This window comes from Motacilla alba, chromosome 1, assembly GCF_015832195.1.
Source record: "Motacilla alba alba isolate MOTALB_02 chromosome 1, Motacilla_alba_V1.0_pri, whole genome shotgun sequence".
Lineage (NCBI taxonomy): Eukaryota > Metazoa > Chordata > Aves > Passeriformes > Motacillidae > Motacilla > Motacilla alba.
Genome location: NC_052016.1, coordinates 99,991,909 through 100,012,670, shown reverse-complemented (window position 1 = coordinate 100,012,670; position 20,762 = coordinate 99,991,909). Strand labels below are relative to the sequence as shown.

At 40.4% G+C, this 20,762-nt stretch overlaps 1 protein-coding gene across 6 annotated transcripts in view; it reads left to right on the top strand.

Annotated features, from left to right (window-relative positions):
• NAXD (NAD(P)HX dehydratase) overlaps positions 1 to 20,762 on the top strand; it is a 51,341-nt gene that overhangs the window by 26,367 nt on the left and 4,212 nt on the right. For 5 of the 6 annotated variants that reach the window (XM_038133566.1, XM_038133653.1, XM_038133810.1 and 2 more), the window contains 4 exons: positions 10,880 to 10,930; positions 11,009 to 11,113; positions 11,466 to 11,586; positions 20,131 to 20,251. In XM_038133566.1, the coding sequence (XP_037989494.1) occupies positions 10,880 to 10,930; positions 11,009 to 11,113; positions 11,466 to 11,586; positions 20,131 to 20,251 (398 nt within the window). Of the gene's footprint in view, positions 1 to 10,879; positions 10,931 to 11,008; positions 11,114 to 11,465; positions 11,587 to 14,504; positions 14,625 to 20,130; positions 20,252 to 20,762 lie in introns of those variants that run through there. The other variant, XR_005256500.1, reaches the window with a different exon arrangement.

Sequence of the window (20,762 nt, the reverse complement as noted above, 5' to 3'; positions counted from 1 at the left end):
TGAAGAGCCCTCTCCTTAACTGAGCTCTTCCATGTTGGAATTTTCCTTGCTTGTCACTGGGTTCCTTGCCTCTCTCCTTGAAGTGGCAGCACCAAGTCCTGGACCCTGGTCTTCCAGACATCCTGTGTCTTGCTTGAAGTCAGAGTGCTGTTTTCAGCAGAGCATGCTTGCTTTCCTCCTGTAGGAGAGAGGTAATGATTAATGGCAAGAACAGCTCTGTGTAATTCAGATTGCACGATGAAATTGACTAGTTCTCAAACCATATGCTTGTTTCTCTTGCTCAATTCTCAGTCTTTGTTTTAGCTTCCAGAACATGTCAGGACTACCAGCCTGGGTTTTCTTTTGGCTGAGGCCCTGCCTAGCTGCCATTTGTGCCTATTGCTGTTGCTGTTTTTCTTCCCTCAGCCCCCTTGTCCTGCAGTTCTTCCTTCTGCCAGTCATTTGCCCTTAAAGATCTCTGCTGTCTCTTGGGATATAAATTTCAGAATCTCATTTTCCACCTCTTGTGGTGGAGAGGTTGTGTTAAAATGTCTTGGCTGTAGTTAACATCTGCATGGTGAGAGAGATTTGGGCCCTTGTCACGGATCATCTCCATCCAGTGTGCCCAGAGAGAACCCATTTGAAATTTTCAGAGGGGTGGATTCTCAGTTCCACCTTGACTGAGGCATCAGCCTTTCTGTATTTGGTTGGTTGGATTATTTTCCCCTTTTTAAGCCTCGTGCATTCAAGATTTAGGCAACACTTCACAGCCCTAATAAGTTGTGAGAGTGGGACCAGGTGCTTCACTACACTATCTGCACTACTACTTTGCAACATCAAGAGCACTGCAGAATACAGGGCCACCTGTTGTTATCATATTATCATATCATGTTATCATATTATCAACCTGTTAGAGTTGAATCTGTCACTGTGGGCCTTGAAAAGGATTTTCCTCTTGTTATCAAAGTAGTCCTCTCAGTTCTGTTCGCACCACAGGTGTAAGACACCTGGGAAGCTCCCAGGAGAATGCTGCAGGTGACAGATTAGTATTGCCTGTGGCACCTACACCATGTACAAATATGAACCAACAGAATGTACTATTGTTTGGAGTCACTGCTCGTGGCACCTCAAATCAGCAGAATTATTTTCCAGAAACTTCATTCTTTAGTGTGTCATATGCATTTGCTTCCTCCCTGTTTTTACCCTTTGGAGGTTCTTGCTGTGGGGATTCAGCAGTTCATAAGGAACTGAAGTAGCAGCAAGGATATGCCTCTTTCTCTTCTCAGCCCTCAGCTAGGAGGAGGTGAGGTAGCTGGAACATTGTGTTTGGGGTACTGCAAGGGCAAAACCCAGTGAGAGTGTGTGTGCTGTCAGCCTTCACCCAAGGCCCAGCATTGATGCACAGATCACAAACAGAATCCAGTGAAAAACTGCTCTCCCACTAGCCAAGCTCCATTGCTTTCAAAAGGCCTGGTGAGACTCAGAATTTGTGGATGTTGTCACCTAAGGTGGGGCAGTTGCTGGGTTAGGAGGCAGGTCTTTGTGATGGTGTTACTGGTGTGGATGGAGCTTGGGAACACCAGCTCAAGGCAGAGATGCCCTCTTGGTTATGCCAAGAAACTACTGCTTGAGCTAAGAACTGTTGGTATTCTGTGGCTTCCTCACAGATGTCTTGATTAGAAAAACAGTGTTTGAATATACGCTAACAGTACCTTAAATACAGGTTTATGCAGCTTGCAAACAGAATTTATTTCTAATATGTGTAATGTATCTTGATAAAAGTCATTCACAGTGAAGGAGGATATTCATTTGCCTTCTGCATGTAGGCTTATATTGTTGTTTAACTTGATTTCAATACTCAAAAGCATTTGTAAGCAAAACACTGCTATTGGATATCTTTTCACCTCTGAGCTCATTCAGCTAGAAACCCTAAAAAGAAATTGGCAGTGATAAATTCAGTTCATCAAGTTCATTTTAAGCATGACAAGTTCATTTTAAGTTTATGTTTATTTAAGACAAAGTGCCAACAGTTGACCATGAATATCTTATGCCAAATCTAGTTAACATAATCAGCTATAAATTGGAAACTTTGTAGAATTTTTGTTGTCAGTGCAAACACTAAGTGAACGAGAGCATGAGAAAAATTACCACTTTTATTTATTCTGATGTAGATATTTATACTTTGGATTGCAATAAAAAGGATTAATACTTAAAAGTGGATGTTCATGTGTTTAGGGCTGAAATGTTTGTATAAATGTAGCTTCTCAAGTGGTCTCTAGTTGACCGTGATTTTTGGGAAGCATAGGCAAAAAGGAGAGCTCTGGTTTTTTTCATAACTAGGACAGTATTTCAGAGGCTTTTGCTTTTTCTTATTGTGTTCATGCATTACTTTGGCTTATGTCACTTCTTCAGGAATTTAGCAGATGATTGAAGCTGATATTAAGAAACTATTAGTTGCAGTTTTCTTCCGTGCTCAAGGCGAGTGATCTAATTTGAATTCAAAGAAGGAATCTACAAATGAATAATTTTCATCTTTTTTTTTTTTCAATGTAGAATAGAGCAGTTTTTATTAGCTGCCATCTACAGTGTCTTCAGCTTTCTTAATTGTAACAGCTTCTAACATCTCCCAAAATACTTCATGAGCCTGATGGTGTAGAGGGGTACTCTTTAGAGTCCTTATCGCACTCTGCCTGGCTTAAGTGAAACATTTTGCTGAGCACCTGAAAGTCTGTTTTGGAAAACAGGGCCTAGCATGTGGTAGTACAGTTAAAAGACAAAAGACCAACTTAAATGGAATGGAGAATAAACCAGGAGCTGAAGAACCTATTTGTTCCAGAGCAGGGATATTCATCTCTCTTGGGTGACTCTTCATTCACAAGCAGTGGTCATTCCTTGCATGAGGTTCGAGGCCTTAGTGGAGCAATTAATGACTTTGCGACGGGCATGCATACAGAAATACATAAAGTAAAACTCAGGCAATTAAGCTAGATAAAGGTGATTTATATATATATATATATATATATATATATATATATATATATATATATATATATATATATAAATCTTGTCCACAAAGAGAGATTTTCATTGTCTTTGCTGAATTTTGAAAGGAGGATGAGTCTTTGGATCAGTTTGTAGGAATTAATAAGAGCACGTCTAAGAGACAACTGCCCATTTTAATCAGTGAGTCAATAAAAGCCTAAAACCAGTTTTGAAACTTCTGAAAATATGGCTCTAATGGGAAAAATCTCAAACAGTAGAGCTCCGTTCTTAATGTTTTTCAAACTTCTTGCATCAAATAGAATATATTAAGGGAAGCTTCTCCCCCCTGCCAGCTAGGACTGTAGCCTCAAGCACAGCCTGTGCCTGGGATATTTGCCTACTTCTAGCTGTGCAAGATTACAAATTCCTGCTTGCCAAGCCCATTTTCCAGGCATCTCCACCAGAGAGCTGCATCCTGACCTCTACTGCAGCTGAGTCCCTGCTAACTCTGCATTTATCCAGACTTGAAGCAAGCAAGGCAGAAATGCTTCCTAGGGCTTTCAGTGCCTATTTGTAGGAATCGATTTGCAGCGTGTTGGGGTGGAACTTATTTGTTCCTCCCAGTCACCTTGGGGAGGAGGATGTGTGGAAATGCTTAGAGCTGCAGCATTTACAGGGAAATTTTGGCTCTTTTCTTCTTTTATCTCTCTGTTTGAGATAAAATCACGGATTCAGGATTGCTGGATGAGAGCAGCATCCACGCAGAAGATATAAGCAATTATAGGTGGTGTTTCAGAAGCAGTTTCTGATGCTAGCTTTCTTTGTGAAAGGGACTGCTACTTCCAGTGCCAGGTTGTGCACATTAGCATGTCTTTACCAAACCAGAGCGTGTCATTACATACTCAGCATTTGCAGGTTGCAGTGGAGTAGACTTTCAGTGGGCTGAAGGCAGTGCTTCCTGAAGAGTTTGGATGTCATTTTGGTCAATACTGTGCATTATTATGGCATGTTAAGGCTATTTTTTTTTGAGAACATGAGTAAGACTTTTCCTGAGAGTGGGTCAAGACATGACTCTTGAAGGGACTGAGGAAATGCAGTGTTTTTTGCTGATGTCAAGTTAAGCAATCTTTCCTTTGTTAGGTAGAAAAATGGCAGTGTGAAAATTAATTACTCTTTTGGGATAGATGTTGCTTTATATATTCTGCTAGTCTGGTTTTCTGTTCATTTCATTAAAATTCAATCTTATAATTAAATGACTGGCTCTAATTTCCTGATTCTTCCCTTTGTAAACACCAAATGCCAAAGTTTTCTGTAGCTGAACTAGCTCATGAGGAAGAACATTAGTAGTGATAAAAATATTAATATATTAAAAGTCACTGCAGGCATTCTTCTGCTAATCCACATCTAATTAAAAAACCTGAAAAATATATCTGACTTAGGTGTGGCAAACCTATGTAATTGTCAGTTCTGTGGATCTGTGGAGACCCAGCTTTTGTGCTTTTGCATGTGGGCAGCATAAATAGGATGAGTGTTATTGCTGGCTTGTGGACTTGGGTGCAGCAGTCCGGGCTGCAGAGTTTCTTTCTAAGAGGCTGTGGGCACTGGCTGAGAGGGCACCACCTGTTCTCTGCCCCCAGGGCCTCAGGGTGGCTGCTCTGTGAAGACTGCCATGGCTGATAAGGAATCCTTTGCTTACACTCAGGAGCTCCATAGCAATTTATTCCTCCCTCTCATGTTCCCTGCTATTCTCCACGTGGCTGTTTCTTAAAACCAGTGGCTCATCTCAGCCCCATTCCCTTTTCCACAATGCTTGTGGAAGTGTGCAGGAGTCCTGGATGTCCATGTGAGTACAGTGCAGGTGAATCTTGTGTTTCACAGCACAGCTGCAGGCTGTCAAATGGTTAAATCACATCATGCTTTTCTGCATTACTGTGTCCTCTTTCAGCAGTATCCTGTCCATTTGTTCCTTCAGGCTTCTCCCTCCTGCAGTCCTTTCCAGCCTGAATAATTCTGCATTTGTGTGTGTTGGCAGGTTATCAGTGTGTTGGGGGTTTTGTGTTTCAGGTTTTTTTAGGGAAAGTGTGCTGGTTGGTGTGTTTTGGTTTTGTTTTGGTGGTTTTGCTTATTTTCAGCTTTGTCTTTTGGGTTTCTTTAAAGTTTGGAGTTTGGGTTTGGGAATGTGTTTTAAAATTCCCATGTGAAAGTTCGGACAGGAAACAGATTTCTACTACAATGAATTGCATTTAAGGGAGTAGTTTCCATGATAATAAAAAAATAATAGAAACACATTAATTCTTCATCCTTACTTTGTAGATTTTGGAAATTACAGTAAAGAGTTACCTTTCCTCAGATAGACCAGTGGTTTCTACTGTGACATAAGTTCTTTTTCAGTTCTTACTGAGTAGGCTGCTTGTTTAGAAGTCCTGAATACCAAGTCAAAGAAAAAGTTATTTTCAGGAAATAGTGTATTTCAAGAATAGAGTAGGAGTAGATTCAGCTTAATTTTACCCTCTCTGGCTTTCTTCCTCTCAGTCACCACCACCAAAAACTGCAATGACTGAAATACTATTTTGGGCAATTCTAAATGTCAAGGATTTGGTGCTGTTAACAAATGATAATAACTGTGAGAGAGTTTGTCCCATAGAGCATCTCTGTGGGATGTGTGAATCCCAGGTAATTTCCTCTTTGACTTAATGAGGATAGAAGCTTCAGATTTGATCTTGTTATCAGGAGAGGAAACTCCTGTTGCAGATTTGTTCTAGCATGAGTACTGCAGTCTTGCAGTACAGTTAATCATCACTGATTTTAATGAGAGGGGGTTGACACCTCTTTTCCTTTTCTCACGCAAATGTTGAATCACTGTTTCAGAGGACTACCAAGTATTTAGCCAGCTGATACAAAGAGGAATATCTCTAGCAAGAGATTGCCCAACCCCGTTTTTAAGAGTCTCAATATGAAAGGTAAGAGACTGAATTTTGGCCCTGGCTATGAATTGCAGAGGAAGGATCCAAATTTCAGTCTTTGATATCTTACCTACACAGTGTGGCTGTAGGTCACAAGGTTGGGTGACAACAGTGCATCATCCTCCTCATCATTGTCCTCTCTGCTTTGTGACTCATGCCAAGATTGCCTTGTGAATCCAGTGCTTCAGTTTTGGATGTCCTTGAGGGCTTAGGAAGGAAGTTCTCCTGCCTTGCTCCAAGCTGAACCACCACTGTTGTAGTGTAATACATTCTGTGCACAGAAAGTTTGTTCACTGGGCTAGAATCCTGGAGCTAGAATTCTCAAATCCTTAATATTCAAAATGCTGTCTGAAAGGAAGGGATGATGTCTCTGGCTTATCATGATATCTGTATGTGTTGCTGTTCACTTGTCAGTGGTGTTTTGATTTCAGCTTTTGTCTTAGTGACATTTCTTAATATTTTTAATTGTCAACGTTCTTTTCTAAATCCTTTCCCATAGAAATAATTGTTACATTGGATAAAACGGAATAGATATTTTCTGCTCATACTTAGAATTCTATCAGGAACTATAAATATTAAATATTAATATTAAATATTAAATAGCTTTTGGTGTGAAAGCAGAGTTAGCCTGAGCTGTATTAACTGGGCAATTAACAGTGAAGGTTCTTCTGTATCTACAGATATTAATCAGAAAAAGGTTAATAGTACCAAAAAGGTATTTGGTGTCCATGCCAAATACTGAGGTACAAATACAGGTGAAAATTGAATTTTGCAAATACTCTGCATAGAGGATGTTGCCATTATTGCCATAAACCCCTGTTAATGCAAATGTTTAAGGGTTTTTTTTTAATATGGTATTTGCAGAAATAGAATGTTTAAAAGTGGGCTTCATCTCACCTAATTCTTGGTGTCTAAAAATAAAACAGTAAAGTGCCTCTGCACCCCCTGTGATAGCTGAGGAGAGCTATGTGTGGTTGGCTGTTCATCCCACCCTAAACGAGGTGTCTAAGCTGCATGGGATGAACTGCTCTCCAGTGGTCCTGTCCACCATCAGTAGGAAACAGGGGTTCTCCCGTAAATGTGGTGTCCTTCAAATGTGTGGCTGTCTTAGGGAGTTTCCCTGATCTTTACTGGTTTATTACAGTTTTGAAATCACCCCTTCCCTCCCCAGAACTTCCTCTGTGAGGTTCCTTGTCTATCTCCAAGCAGTTTCTCTCTGGGTTTAAGGAAGGAAGAGGAAAGAAAATGTATTGGGATAAGGGCTTTGTTAGTTTGTTTGTTTCTTATTGTTTGGCATTTTTTAAATAAAAAATGAGCTTTCTAAATAAGACAAATGACTTTGTATCCCCTGATTGTTTGTTTTATAAGGAGAGGAAGAACAAGCAAAGATCATTCAGTATGTTAGATTAGAAACTGATACCTCAGAGACTTGGTACACAATAAGAGTTGCTTGCCCAGTGGTTTTACTTAGCAAGGTGAAATTTCTCTTTAGAGTGGAGGTCAAATGTTTCAGGATTGTGGAGGATGTGCTAGAGAGGTAGGAACTCAAAACATGATTAGGAAAAGAATACCTTCTTTCTCTGAAGTGTGCCAGTGATCTGGCCTTCCAGATGCTATTTAGCTGTAGATACACTGTCATGCTTTGGAACTGCCACTTCTTTTTTTTGTCTTATACGTACATTCTTTTGGTATACCATAGATCTGCAGGATTGCATATTTAGGGGAGAGTGAGACATTCCAGTATCCAAGATGACAATTATGAGGAAACATGAAAAAACTGCCAAACAATAATAGTAACTGCCAAACTTCAGCTCCTTTGGGAACAGAATTTTGGGAAAATTCCTTCCCTAGATTGCTTATAATGCATTTAAGAGAACAGTGTGGAAGGATGAGGACTCCTGAGATCTGGTGTCTTCCTTCAGACTTCCTTACTGACTCTGTTGGGGAAATCTTTTTTAGTTTAAGAACATCAAGTGTCATGAAAGACTGGGTTACTGAAGTTGACTTACTAGAATAAACTGGTGATTCATATTAGTGGGAAGTGGAGCAGTAATCATTTTAAGTGTACAGAAGGAGTTTGGTGAAGCTGCTAATATACAAAAATACTCTAATTATAACCAGTTAGAAAACCAGGTTGCAGCAAAAGGTATTTGCACCTTCAAAGATTGGGGGAGGATGATCTTGCTGAGGTCTGGGTCTCAGTGCCCTAGGATATCTAATCAGAACAATTAGTATCGTTCAAAAATAATTGGGCTGTTAGATCTATAGCATGGGTTTATACAAGGAAAATACAAACAGCAAACACAAAATCTGGTTTTTAGATCCACAGCCTTTTTTTATTTTTAGAAAGCGAGCCAAGTTAAACATAATTGTTAATGAACTTAACACAGCAGGGGCAAAGCAGTGCAGCTTCTGTGAAGGAAAACTGAGCTGTGCACATCTGTGCAGATTACCATGAATGAATTAAGAAATTACTCTCTCATACATTTCTTGAAAGCTTTGATAGTAAGGCACTCTGGTTTTCAGAATGTCACAGTTAATTCTAGGTATGTTTTAAGACTCCATCCTCACACAGCTGTTAAGTACACTTACTAATAAATGTGACTAATGTAGCAGTAGCTGAACCGTATGAGTTGTGTATGTGTTGGTTCAAAATCATTCAAGTAGCTGAGTATAAGAGAAGACTCTGTGGTGTTCCCTAGGGATCTCAAAAGAGGTGGGCAGCTGGCAGTCTGACACACAGCCCAAGTTGTGCAGGTCTGTGTTGGAAAGGTTTCTGTTCTCTAGTAGCTTCTGCTGTAGCCACAGCTGTGTGTTGGGCCAAGTCCTCGGGCTTGGAGCAGTGGGTAGTCTCTTGCTTCCAAACTGCAGACAGTGCCTCACAAAGAAAATGGAAGGGAAATATTTTCCACTGGTATTGGAAAAAACACAGTCAGGTAGTAATGTTTGTGAGGATATGTGTATGTCATATGTAATAATTTACAGGGACTAAGGAGGGTAGTGTTTATTTTGACCTCTATACAAGAGAAAAGAGATGTTCAGTACCCTGAATATTAATTTAAAATCGCTTCCTTATTCCTTACATCATGTCTTGCTAACCTGTGAAGCTCACTGCTACATGATAGCTAATCTGCAGAGCTTAATAACATTCAAAATTAATTAAACTTTTGGATGGATACCATGCTCTGTTATCTTATGCAGGAAAAAGATAAACCCTCCAGCTTCAAAGATGGGTTGGTAATAACCAACACTGAAGAAAACTTGACTGCTGGCCACTGTTCATTAAAAAGCCTGAGGATCAGTCATTGCTGCTGCTGGGTTAGGAGAGAGAACAAGGGCACAGAGTCTGCTCAGAGATACTGCTTGCTGAAAAGAAAACTTTTACAAATGGTCTATTGTCTGGGCCACCTTGGTTTTGCTTTCAAAGCATAAAACCTCCAGACCCACAGGTGAAATGACATCATATATACTGCTTGTCTCAGATGTTTGTACATGAACTAACACTGCAGTGGGGCTGTCAGCAGCAAAGCAGCTGAAGTTAGTTATTATAGCTATTGGTAGATTTCTATCAAGGCAGTATTCACTGGGATTTTTCTGGTTTTATTTTAACTGAAGATGTATGTTTACTGTGTGTGATGTGTGTTAGCACTATATGCCTCCTACAGCAGGCAGAGTGGGTGAGATTGCTTGTTTGTTTGTTTGCTCATTGCGGTGGGTGACCCTGGCTGAATGCCGGGTGCCCATCAAAGCTTCTCTGTCACTCCCCTCCTCAGCTGGACAGGGGAGAGAAAATACAGCAAAAGACTCGTGGGTTAGGATAAGGACAGGAGAGATCACTCTCCAGTTACTGTTATATTGAAGTATGTGCAACAGACTCAACTTAGGGAAATAGAGTTTTATGACAAGTGAAAATCAGAGTAGGATAATGAAAAACAAAACCACCTTAAAGGTAAAGGTGATAAAACACCTTCCCTCCACCCCTCCCTTCTTCCCAAGCTTATTTTAGCTCCAAAATTGTTCATTTCCCTGCTGTCAATGGTGCAGGGGGTTGGGAAATGGGTACTCTGGTGAGTTCATCACATATTGTCTCTGCTGCTCTTTCCCCCTTGGGGGAAGGATTCCACATTCTTCTCCTGTTCCGCCATGGGGTCCCTCTGACAAGAGACAGTCCTCCACAAACTTCTCCAGTGGACTTCCCGTGGACTGCAGTTCTTCACAAACTGCTCCAACATGGGTCCTTCCCATGGGGTGTAATCCTTCAGGAACAGACTGTTCCACTGTGGGCTCTTCTCTCCATGGGACCACAGGTCTTAGCAGGAGCCTGTACCCACTTTCCATGGGGTCACAGCTTCCTTTGGGCATCCATCTGCTCTGCTCCCCTGTGGATTTCCATGGGCTGCAGGGGCACAGCTGCCTCACCATGAACTGCACCACAGGCTGCAGAGCCTGGAACACCTCCTCTTCCTCATTCACATCTGCAGGGCTGTAGCTTTCACATACTCTCACTCCTCTCTTCTCTGGCTGCAATTGATTGAGCACAGTAACTTTATCCTGTTTTCAAATCTATGATCCCATCACTGACACTGATGGGCTTGGCTTGGCCAGTGGCAGGACTGTCCTGGAGCTGGCTGGCATTGGCTCTGCTGGACATGAGAGAAGCTTCCAGCAACTTCTTGGAGAAGCCCTGGAGCCCCTCTTCCCCCTCCCAAAACCTTGCCATGAGCACCCAATACACATACCAACTCTGTGGACACTTAAACCAGGGAGAAAACATTGTGACTGTGAAATTACCTGCTGATATGAAAATGTTTTACATTAATTTGCAGAATATAACAGATCTTTTTCTATCACTTTGTAAAAACAACTTGCATGGTCAGATTTATTGTATGAATTTGGTTTGGATCTTATGAAATCTAAATTAACAAGCATCTTAAAAGTATGTGCATTTTTTGCAGGGTATTATAGAGAAATCGAAAGTGAAAGGAATTCCCATCATTATTGATGCAGTAAGTATTTTCTTTATTTCAGTCCGTGGTTTAACATTTAAGAACCTGTTCAGTAAATGTTCTTACTGTGTTTTGCAGGATGGACTGTGGCTCATTTCCCAGCAGCCTTCTCTTATTCAAGGCTACCAGCGAGCTATTCTTACTCCAAACTATATGGAGTTCAGTAGACTGTATGAAGCCATGGTGAGCTGCTTGCCTTTTTGGTATTTATGTATTTAGTCTTTTTGTCCTTGAAAATAAGTAACTTATTACTGGCTTAAATGTTATATGCTGTTTCTTGTACGTGAGAGAAACACTTTCTGGGTTATTATTTCATGGGATGATTGCCACAGCAATGCATATTCTTAAACTGAGCTCTTTTTTAAAGAAGACCCATTCTCATGCATTTTTTAGCATTGCAGTGGTTATAGAAAAAATACACAGAAAGACTGATGATGTTGCTTTTTTTCTTCCCATGCGTATGTAACTAGCATGTGTTAGAAAATATTGTTCTAGTAGCAAAATATGTACTGTGTGTGGAATTCTTGTGTTGTAGCTTAGAGACCCCGTAGACAGTAGTGATCATCATGGATGTGTACTAAGACTCAGCCAAGCCATGGGGAATTTGACAGTTGTGCAAAAGGGAGAAAGAGATCTTATTTCAGATGGAGAGAAGGGTAAGTGAAGCCTTCTGCTTTCAGCAATGTGACTGTTCTGTTCTGTTTGCTTTCAGTCATAGTCCAGTAGAGTGTATAGCAATTGGCAGTATTCCCCTGAAGATTAGAGGGATTGCTGCCTTTGCAGATCACCTTTAATGATTTGTGTAAATTAATATTTTAAGAGTGCAACTAAATTTATTTGCTGAAAAGAGTTGCTGATTTTATTTCGCATGTATAGATGTATTTTACATTACATGGGTATTGAGAAATTCATTATTTAATCTTTGTGAGTTGTTTGAAAGTTCTTTTCTGAGATGGTTTATGAAAGTGCAGCTCTCATTGCTAAATTGATACAAAATAATACTGTTAGTTCAGGATGTATCAGTGTGTGTTAGGAGTGAAGATGTCTTCAGGCTCATGACCTGCTCAGTTCCTTGATGCTGTCCATCATGGGGCTGCAAATCAGCATGTACCTGTATAACTTCACAGCAGCCCTGACAAATTAAAAAATTAACTCTAGATTGCCATTACAACAGTCTCATACCAATATGGTTTAAAGTATGATTAATAAAATTAGCTGCTTGTCTGATGCTTTTTATACTGATCATGTACTGTGATCAGTATAAAATTAATTCACGAGTGCCTTCACCACATTTTGCCTGCATGGTCTTATTTCACATACATAACAAGCAGCAGCTCTGCTTTTAATTACTTGAAATGCTAATCTCTGATAAATGTTTATGCTGCTTCAGAACTGTTTTGTATATACAATCAATTTTTCATTACTGGGAGCCATGCAAGTCTGTTATAACAGAAAAGCAGAGGTAATGTGACAGCTGGTTTGTGCAGAGCCACCTTCCAGGTACCCCGTTAGGGCAGATACTGTAGCAGACTGTGCAACAAGGGGGACCTGGAAGCCATATGGTTACATCTATGTGGGAAAGATAGATGTACTTCCTCACACAGTACCCAGCTTTCCCCACAGGAAGAATTTTTTATCATATTTGCACCCACAGCAGACTTTGTAACCGTGGACAGTCAGGCCAGGCTTAAGGGTGGATGAACTCTGCTGGAGGATAAAATGTCTTGATTCCAGTTTATGCCAGCTAGAGAGCTTTAGAGCATTTTAGTTGTCTTCTTCCTCTGCTTTTATGTCAACAATATTCTTTTTATACAGGATTGTTGCTTTTTAATTGAACGTTGGGAAGACTGGGTGAGCACTTTAGATTGAGTACATTATCTAGTATATATCTGTTCTCCTTTTGAACTGTTACTCTTGAGATAAGTGTATCCCCACCCCTGCTGGAGAGACAGGACAGGTCTCCAATGTCTCTTGTCATGCAGGATTAAAAAAAAAAAAACAGGAAACAGCTGAAGTTCTTTCCAGTTTCAATTTGGAATGTTCATATGTGGCACAATTTCATGTATGTCTTGCGTGCTTTTGGGGTTTTTTCTTGGTTATATTTTTTCCCCCACCTTGTTATTTGTCTCTGTTGTGTTGTAGTATTTTCTGCTACTAGTGAAGTGGCTTTTGTTTTTGAAATAGAAACAGTTCTGTGCCTTTATAGCAGTTCACTGATGTCCAGCTATAGGCTGCTTCCTTGTTCTTACCTTGGTGCTATCACTGGTGCTTTGGTGGATTACAGACATTACAGGCAGCATTGCTGAGCTAAGAAAGCAGGTTATAATGTCTGTTACAAGAACTGTTTTTAGAGTTTGCATGACTTTGAAGAAGGTTCTTGAGAATTTTGCAGAAACTACAGACTTCACCTTCCTTTTAACAGCAATGTTCTTTGGGTCTGATCTGCTGGTCATTTTTTTAAAAGCTTCTCAAATGCAAAATTACATTGAGAAAGGAGGTTCTGCTGTGTGCTCTGTGCCAAACATGGAGTATGTTGTCCTGTCAGTGACCTCAAATTCTTCAGGTTTTTTTTGCTCTTGTTTTTCATCTGTCTCTTCTTTTGATCTGATGTCATTTTTTTTCAGCTAAGACTACATACAACAGGGAAGTCCAAGGTTATTGGATCAGGCCAATGTCCTCTGAGCTCACTCAAACATTTTGAAAAGCTCTGTGTACTCCTCTTGCCTTTTATTTGTCATGTCACCATCCATTTGTAGTGCTTAAGCCCTGCCTATTTGGCATTTCCTGTTTGACCTCCTGTGTTCAGCTTACTGACACTGTAGTTTGCATATGTTACTTTTAAACTTTCTCCTTTGGGAAAATACTGCATGTGTGCTTTCCAGGAAAAAAAAAAAAAGATAAAAGTAAGTCTCAGTGCTCTCCAGGAAAACCAGCAATTAAGAAATTGCAAACTTAACTGTGTAACTTTAGTGTTTTATGCTTAGTTGTTGAGGAAGGAAGGCTTTTTGAAGATGCCAAATTTTGCAGTAGGAAAGACTGGGTTTGTGAATGCTTTATAGCTTAGAGTGATGGTAGTGGTTATTTTCACAGTAGTTTTTTTCATGAGTCTGTAGGAAATGCAGCAGACAGTTTACTTCTGCTACCTGAAAACAGAAAGGGTTACCAGGTGATTTGGTGTCAGGTATTGCTGAAGAATTACTCTCAGCAAAAAGCTTTGTAATCTACACAGAGAGGCTCAATAAATTGATTGGAAGCTGAAGATAAATAAATTCAAAATAAGATTTAGACAGATTAACTAGTACAGCCACATACCTGAAACTTTGCTAGATTCACAAACTTTCAAGTGTCTGGATACCTCTGAAGTTTGTTTTCACAGATCAGACTAGCTGGCCTCGAAGTCACACACTGGCCTCTGTGAAAGCAGTAGCAGCCCTCCAGTAAAAAGCAGGTTTTTCTAAAATTTGTCTCCATTTCAGTAGGGAGCTGCCAAGTGGCCTGTAAACGTAATCACCGAGATTTTAAATTAAGTTTTATATACTCTTTTTCTCTTTCCTTTTGCAATTTCACGTTATAGCTTGGTCTACAGTTGTTGATTCCCTGCTCTACAAAGATGAGCTTCACCATGCTCTTGGTAGGTGATATCAGTGCCATCACTGACCAGGGTAGGAATGAGTACTCAGCCTATGGGTAAAAGGTAAGTCAGCTTTTATTCACTATGGCACAGCTCTCTAAGGTTATCTTTTTATTATTCTTTGGAGAACTGGTCAGCAATAAAGTGTGGTTATACCACCCTTAGTTCCTAACATGTTTAAAATTTGGTTAGGTCCTTGAATTAGAGTATTTGGATTTTGGTTTTTAAACCTTTCAGTGAGTTTTTCTGTGTTTGACCCTCCTCCCTTCCAAAAGCCAGGCTTTATGGGAACCATCCCGCTGCTACCTGGGACTACTTCTACCTGGAACCAGCAGCCAAATTTGGTTTCTCTCCAGTTGCTCAGCTGCAGCTATGGTCAAAAGAAGCAAGGAAATCTGTGAGGCAGAATACTGAGTACTGGCTAAGGGGTGAAAAGCCAACTTTTGCCATAAGTCCCTAAGTGGTACTTCTAATTCCAGCCATTCATCTTCCCACCCAGCTGGAATTGAAGCTATTCAGTGCTTGTCACTGCCTGGCTCACTCACAGCTGCTGAGCAAATCTCACCTAGATTTATAACTGAGAGATTTATAACTGAGAGGCAGCACCTCTGTCTCCAGTCCTGCTTCTGCAGAATGAGCAAAGAGGGGAGGTGACAGCTCCTGTCCTTGGTGCCACTGTGCTGGCTCTGGCATGTGCAGCCCAGCAGCTTCTCCCTGGCACTGCTCACCTGGCCCCTGGCTCCTGTGCCTATCCAACAAAACTAATGGAAAACGTGGGTCATTTTCATCTCAACTTAAATTGACTGCTCTATCTCGCACTCAAGGACTTATCTAAGTTTTAAAAGTGTGATTATGGAATAAAAAAGTATAAGCACCCTTTATATAAAAGCCAACTTACATTTTTCACATCAGTTGAGTTGTTTCTCCAGCCGGAGTGATTAAACTTGGTTTCCCCGTTTGTATGCACTCTGGGACATTTTCCTGGGAATCCATGATCTCCAGCTATGTGCTTTTGTGAACTAACTTGCAAAAGGAAAAAGATAAATGTCTTACTAGTATAATACATGTTAGGTCAGAGATGTATATTGGTAAGAGATTTTACTAAAAATCTGATATTGGTGTAAATCTTGCATTGATGGGGCAAAATGATGCTTGGTAGCTACATTATCTGCATAGAAAATAGAAATCTCAAGCCTTTTAAATAAACTGGAGTGTGTTTGTTGTGTGAGGTGGCTGTTAGCTGATCAATCCAGTTGGGTTGTATCAGAAGTTAGAATGGTCATGTCTCATACATGGATTCCTGACCACATTAGGGTGAGTGTAATACTGCTCCTCTGTAAGAGGAAAACAAGTGCAAGAATTTGTTCAGGATGTCTGAGATTCAGGAGTTAAATTTAATCTCCAGTCTTTCAGTCTGCCGTCTCAATAAATGTGATATTTCACATAGGCTCTTCAGCCTTCTTGACCATCATCAGAGCACCTGAACTATCCCATATTTCACATGCTGTGCTCTAAATGCAAAAGTAAAAACCACCCCAGAGATTAATTTATTTATTTCGCTACTGGGTGAACTTGGTGAATCAGGAACAAGCAGACACATACTATCTTTTGTAGTTAGAAAAAGTTTGGTTTTCTAACCGTGATGTATCTAGGAGCTGGCATTGTAAATGGTGCTGCCTGCATACAGCCATATCAAATCTGTGCTTCCCAGTTAACTTGTAGTGCTTGAAGTCAGCAAAACTACTGCATTCTGGTTTTTTTTTATTTCAAACAGGAAACAGCTATTTTCAATTATATAACAGACTGTTGTGTTTTGGGTTTTTTTTGTTTTTTTTTTAATTAAGCATACAATACCCATAAATAGGTAATTCTGGGCTTTTGGCAGCAGCAAAATTTGAGCTGTGAGTTCTTTCAGCTTAAAACTTGGCAATGATACAGCTAGGTGTGACGCCGTGGTCTGAATGCTTTCACAAATATTAATGTGTATCTTGCCATCACTCCCTTTTTAGCACTTCTTGAAGATATCTTAAACACAGACCTAGTAAATGACTTGGCCATAGTTACCCAGAAAGTCTGGGGCAGAGTTTTGAATTGTTTGAAACCTAAAACTCCTGAATTTTACTTTACAATATTCTGTCAGTATGACAGCCTTCAATTTTTTTTGTTTCTGTTGCACTCATTTTAGTACAAAGTATTTCCATGGATTTAGGTACACAAGAAATCTATGTGATTATGTGTGAGGGACGTGTTGTATTTGCTGCCTAAAGCTGTGGCAGTATTTATGTGATGTTTACTTGCTGAGACTGTGTTGAAATTGTTGAATAGGACTGTGGCTGTTCTGACTCTAGCAGATCTCCTTGCAGACATTTCTTCAGTGATGACATTTTTATTTCATCTAGCCTTTTCTTCTGATAGTATATGTGTGCTGCATGGATAAGTGCTAGGGAGTTGGATTTTTTTTTTCCCTGAGAGTTACTTGGTATAAATTAGTTTTCATTAAAAAACTGTCTCCTTCTTATACTGAGGTGGGTTTTCTTTGATTCATTAACCTGAGAAATAATGACATCAGATTTGGTTGCTCAGACCTGTTAGAAGATAGAACTAGGCACCCCGCTGTAACAGCCAGCTTGACCAGCATTAATTGTGTGTTTCTGTCAGTGGAACTATAACTGAACCTCTCCATTGTTTTGATCCAGATTGGTGTCAAACTAATTGACCTTAAGTGGCCCTGGCTGCTGCCTTTTCAAAGTTGACACACTGTGGTGATTTCAGTCTTTGTAGTCTCTTTGTTGTCCCACATCCAGTCATCCTGGTCTCCTCAGCTCTTCCAAGAACCATGTTCTCTATGTTTGCTGGTGTACATGCCCATCCCTAGCTGAAAGTGCTACAGCCTCACTGAACAGCACATCAAAACCACCTTCATCCCCACGTAAACAGAGCGTTGTGCACGTTTCCAGGGGACAGAGCTGCCCACCTTCTTGGCATCACAGCTGACTGTTCAGCCGTGTCCAGCTGATCGAGGTCTTGTAACACTGCCTCTGGTTGTGACTGCTCCGTGCAACGTGAAGGCATCACCCCCATGGTCCTAAAAGAGCTGCTGGAGCTGTCTTCAGAGCAGGGCTCAGACATGCAGTGGGGGATGTTGCACTGGGAGAGTCTGAAGACAGCAGTTTTGCTTTGCTGCTCTAGGAGAAGGGTGAGAAAAGTATCCTGTGTGGATTCAGCAGTGTGGCGGTTTGTCTTGATGCCACTCTGGGATTCCTTCTTAGATTTTAAAAGCTCTTAATAATGGCTGTAATTCAGAAGTGTTCTTAAATCCTTTTCCCATTGCCTGTCGCCATGTTCATCATCCTTTTACTTTGAGATGTTCTTTGATCAGCCGAGCCTCTGCACAAGAATTGTGTTATATCTCCCTCCTCATTCCAGTGAATTTCCTCTAGTTCTGCTGCTTTGAAGGTATTCCAAGGATTTGTTTTCCAGCATCTGTGTGCAGAGTACAAAGGTCTGCTTTTGTTGTTGCCTGTGAGGTAGTCTGCACATATTTGAGGCTTACTTTTTAAAACTACAAACAAAAGACCACTTCTTTTTTTCTTTTTCTTTTTTTTTTTTTTTTTTAGCAGAGTATTATAATTGGCCTAGTTTGAGATCTTGCTTTCCTGTACAGCTCAAAAATGACTGGAAGGTTGTGGGGCTACAGAATAGTGGCAGATGGTGACATACAGCTAATAAGCAGGGGCTTGTGCTCAGCTGTCAGTCAGAAGGCCCCAAAGCTTTTGAACAGAGGATTTCCATCCTGCCTCCTGCCAGGAGTTCAAGCCCTCAAAGTGAAAATCCTGTGAGATAGCATCTTCAAAGTAGTAGAATTAGAGGTAATTTCTCCAAAGCACTGTATTTAAAATAAAAATAAGAATAAATCACTCCACCTAAAAGGGCATACCTTCTTCAGATAGCTAACTCAGAAGGGCATTACACTTGTGAAATTTGACATTAGCTACTGCTCACTGAGAAACACATCCAGAATCTTAATTTGAGAGGGGGAGGGGGAAGGAGAGAAGAGTGATTGGGAAAATGAACTGCTGGCAAGGCTGCAGTGGTGTGTGCTGTGCTCATGGTGACTAATGAATCTTTGCCCTCTCAGTGGCAGCAAACACGCACAACTGCCTGGCCTCAGGAGCCCCACAATTACTGCTGGAAGGATCACTAGGAAAGTGAAGTGAAGTACAATTCTTTGCTGTTGCACATGAACTGGAAGGGATTTATTGGTATTATGTCGTTTTTTTACCGCTTGCTAGTTAGAAAGATGTATCTGTAAGTTCTTTCAGTTCTGTGCAAATTTTTTCCATTAGTTTGAAAAAGAAAAATTTTTTCAAATGTTAAAAATGTGGGCAGTACTCCCTCTAAAACACTTGGGCTGCTGTGTTTATACTCTTTGGAGAAACCGAGCCTGGGCTTGAGGTAAGAGCTGTTGTCCAAGCAATGCCTGGTCTTGCTTTATCCTTTGCTTGTATATTTGGCATGCTCAGATGCACTCAAGTGATTGTGTGCACAGTCCTGAATCCTGCAGTAGCTGACTGGAGGTGCTAAGCATCACACTTGGCCAGTCATGATTCTGCCAGCTCTTCCGTCCTCCTAGGACAGAAAAATAAATTTCTCCTGTTTTTTTTTTTTTTTTTTTCAGAGCCAAGCAAGAAAAAAGCTGAGGGTGGGTACATACCCACAAGAGAGTTTGGAGAAGGGTAGCAGAATTGCTGCTGTTTTCTTTTTATGTGCCTTATATATCCTCCAGGCTTCCTGCTTGGGCTTGTTGAGAGTGGAGAACAAAGGAGTTAAATGTAGTGAAACCATTTGTGTGTTCCTCATAGTTAAAGCTGCACAAAGAGATCAGTTTGATCAAGGTCCTTTGTATATTTAAAATAGAAATGTAACATCTGATAGTCAGCAAAACTACTGCATTCTGTTTTTTTTTATTTCACACAGCCTATCCACAGTGACACTGCTGACAGAAACATACGTGGATGGTGAGGACACTGTGGATTGGCAGAACAAAAATAAATCTGTCTTGCATGTTCTTTTTACAAAGGCTAAGGAAAGGGCTGTTTCAATAAAATATTTTCATGATGGATATGGTAGAACATTTGAGATTTTAGTTCTGTTTTGCATTTGCTTTTTGTAAACATGTTGGTTTGCATTGGCAAACTCTGAAGGTCAGAGACCCCGAAGAGTTATGTTTGTGCAATGGCTTTGTGGAAGGACCTGGTCCAGCCTGGGGTGATGGCTCATGATGCCACATGAATAACTAAACTCCCCTGTGCAGGCTGAGTGAAGTGGAAAAGGTGTGCACATTGTGCAATGCTATGTGCAAAGGATTAAAAGGTAATGAGAAAAGTATTTCTAAAAATGTTAATGCATATTTTTTTTTTAGGAACAGTGTATTTCAGCGTGTTCTGCTGCCTGTGTTAAGTCTCCCAGCCGTTAGTTGCTGTGTGCCTCAGAGGGTAACCCCTGCAGTGCTGTCATTGTAAACAGAGGGATAAAAGCACATGACTGGATTTGGTTTGTGTGTTCACAGTACTTGTGTGCAGTCACGAAGGAAGCAGCCGGAGATGTGGTGGACAGGGGGACCTCCTTTCTGGTTCTCTTGGAGTCTTGGCACACTGGGCATTTGTTGCTGGAGCTGAAAAAACAAATGGGTATGAATATTAATTAATTGCTGTGAGTCTGTGTTCACCTATGGCAACTGTCGTAGACCTGCTATTATATGAATTTCCAAATGAAATTGGAGATTTTGCTAAGAAAGTATCCATGTGCTTTTAAAAAGTATAAGGATGTTCTAGAGCAGTCTATATAACAGTAATAATTATAGTAAGACAAACCCTTCAGTAATCTAACATCTCCCAAGTCTGGGGCAGAAGAAGAGCCTCTGGATCTGTTCATAAGGACATTTATGTATGACATAAGTGTTTTCAAAACAGTTGAATGTAGGCAGAAAGTAGAAAGTATAAATAAGTGGTAGTCATTGACAATAACATCCCTGTAATTCAAAAGACGTGTTGTTGGGCTTTGTTTTTCTATTTTGGTGAATCCTCCTGCATTGTGGCTATGTAATTCAGTGGGGCAGGTATGTTGAAACTTGCAAATAAAATACAATTTCAAAGAGAGCAAATCTTTTAAGGCCAAATGGCAGTCCACTTTGGTTGCACA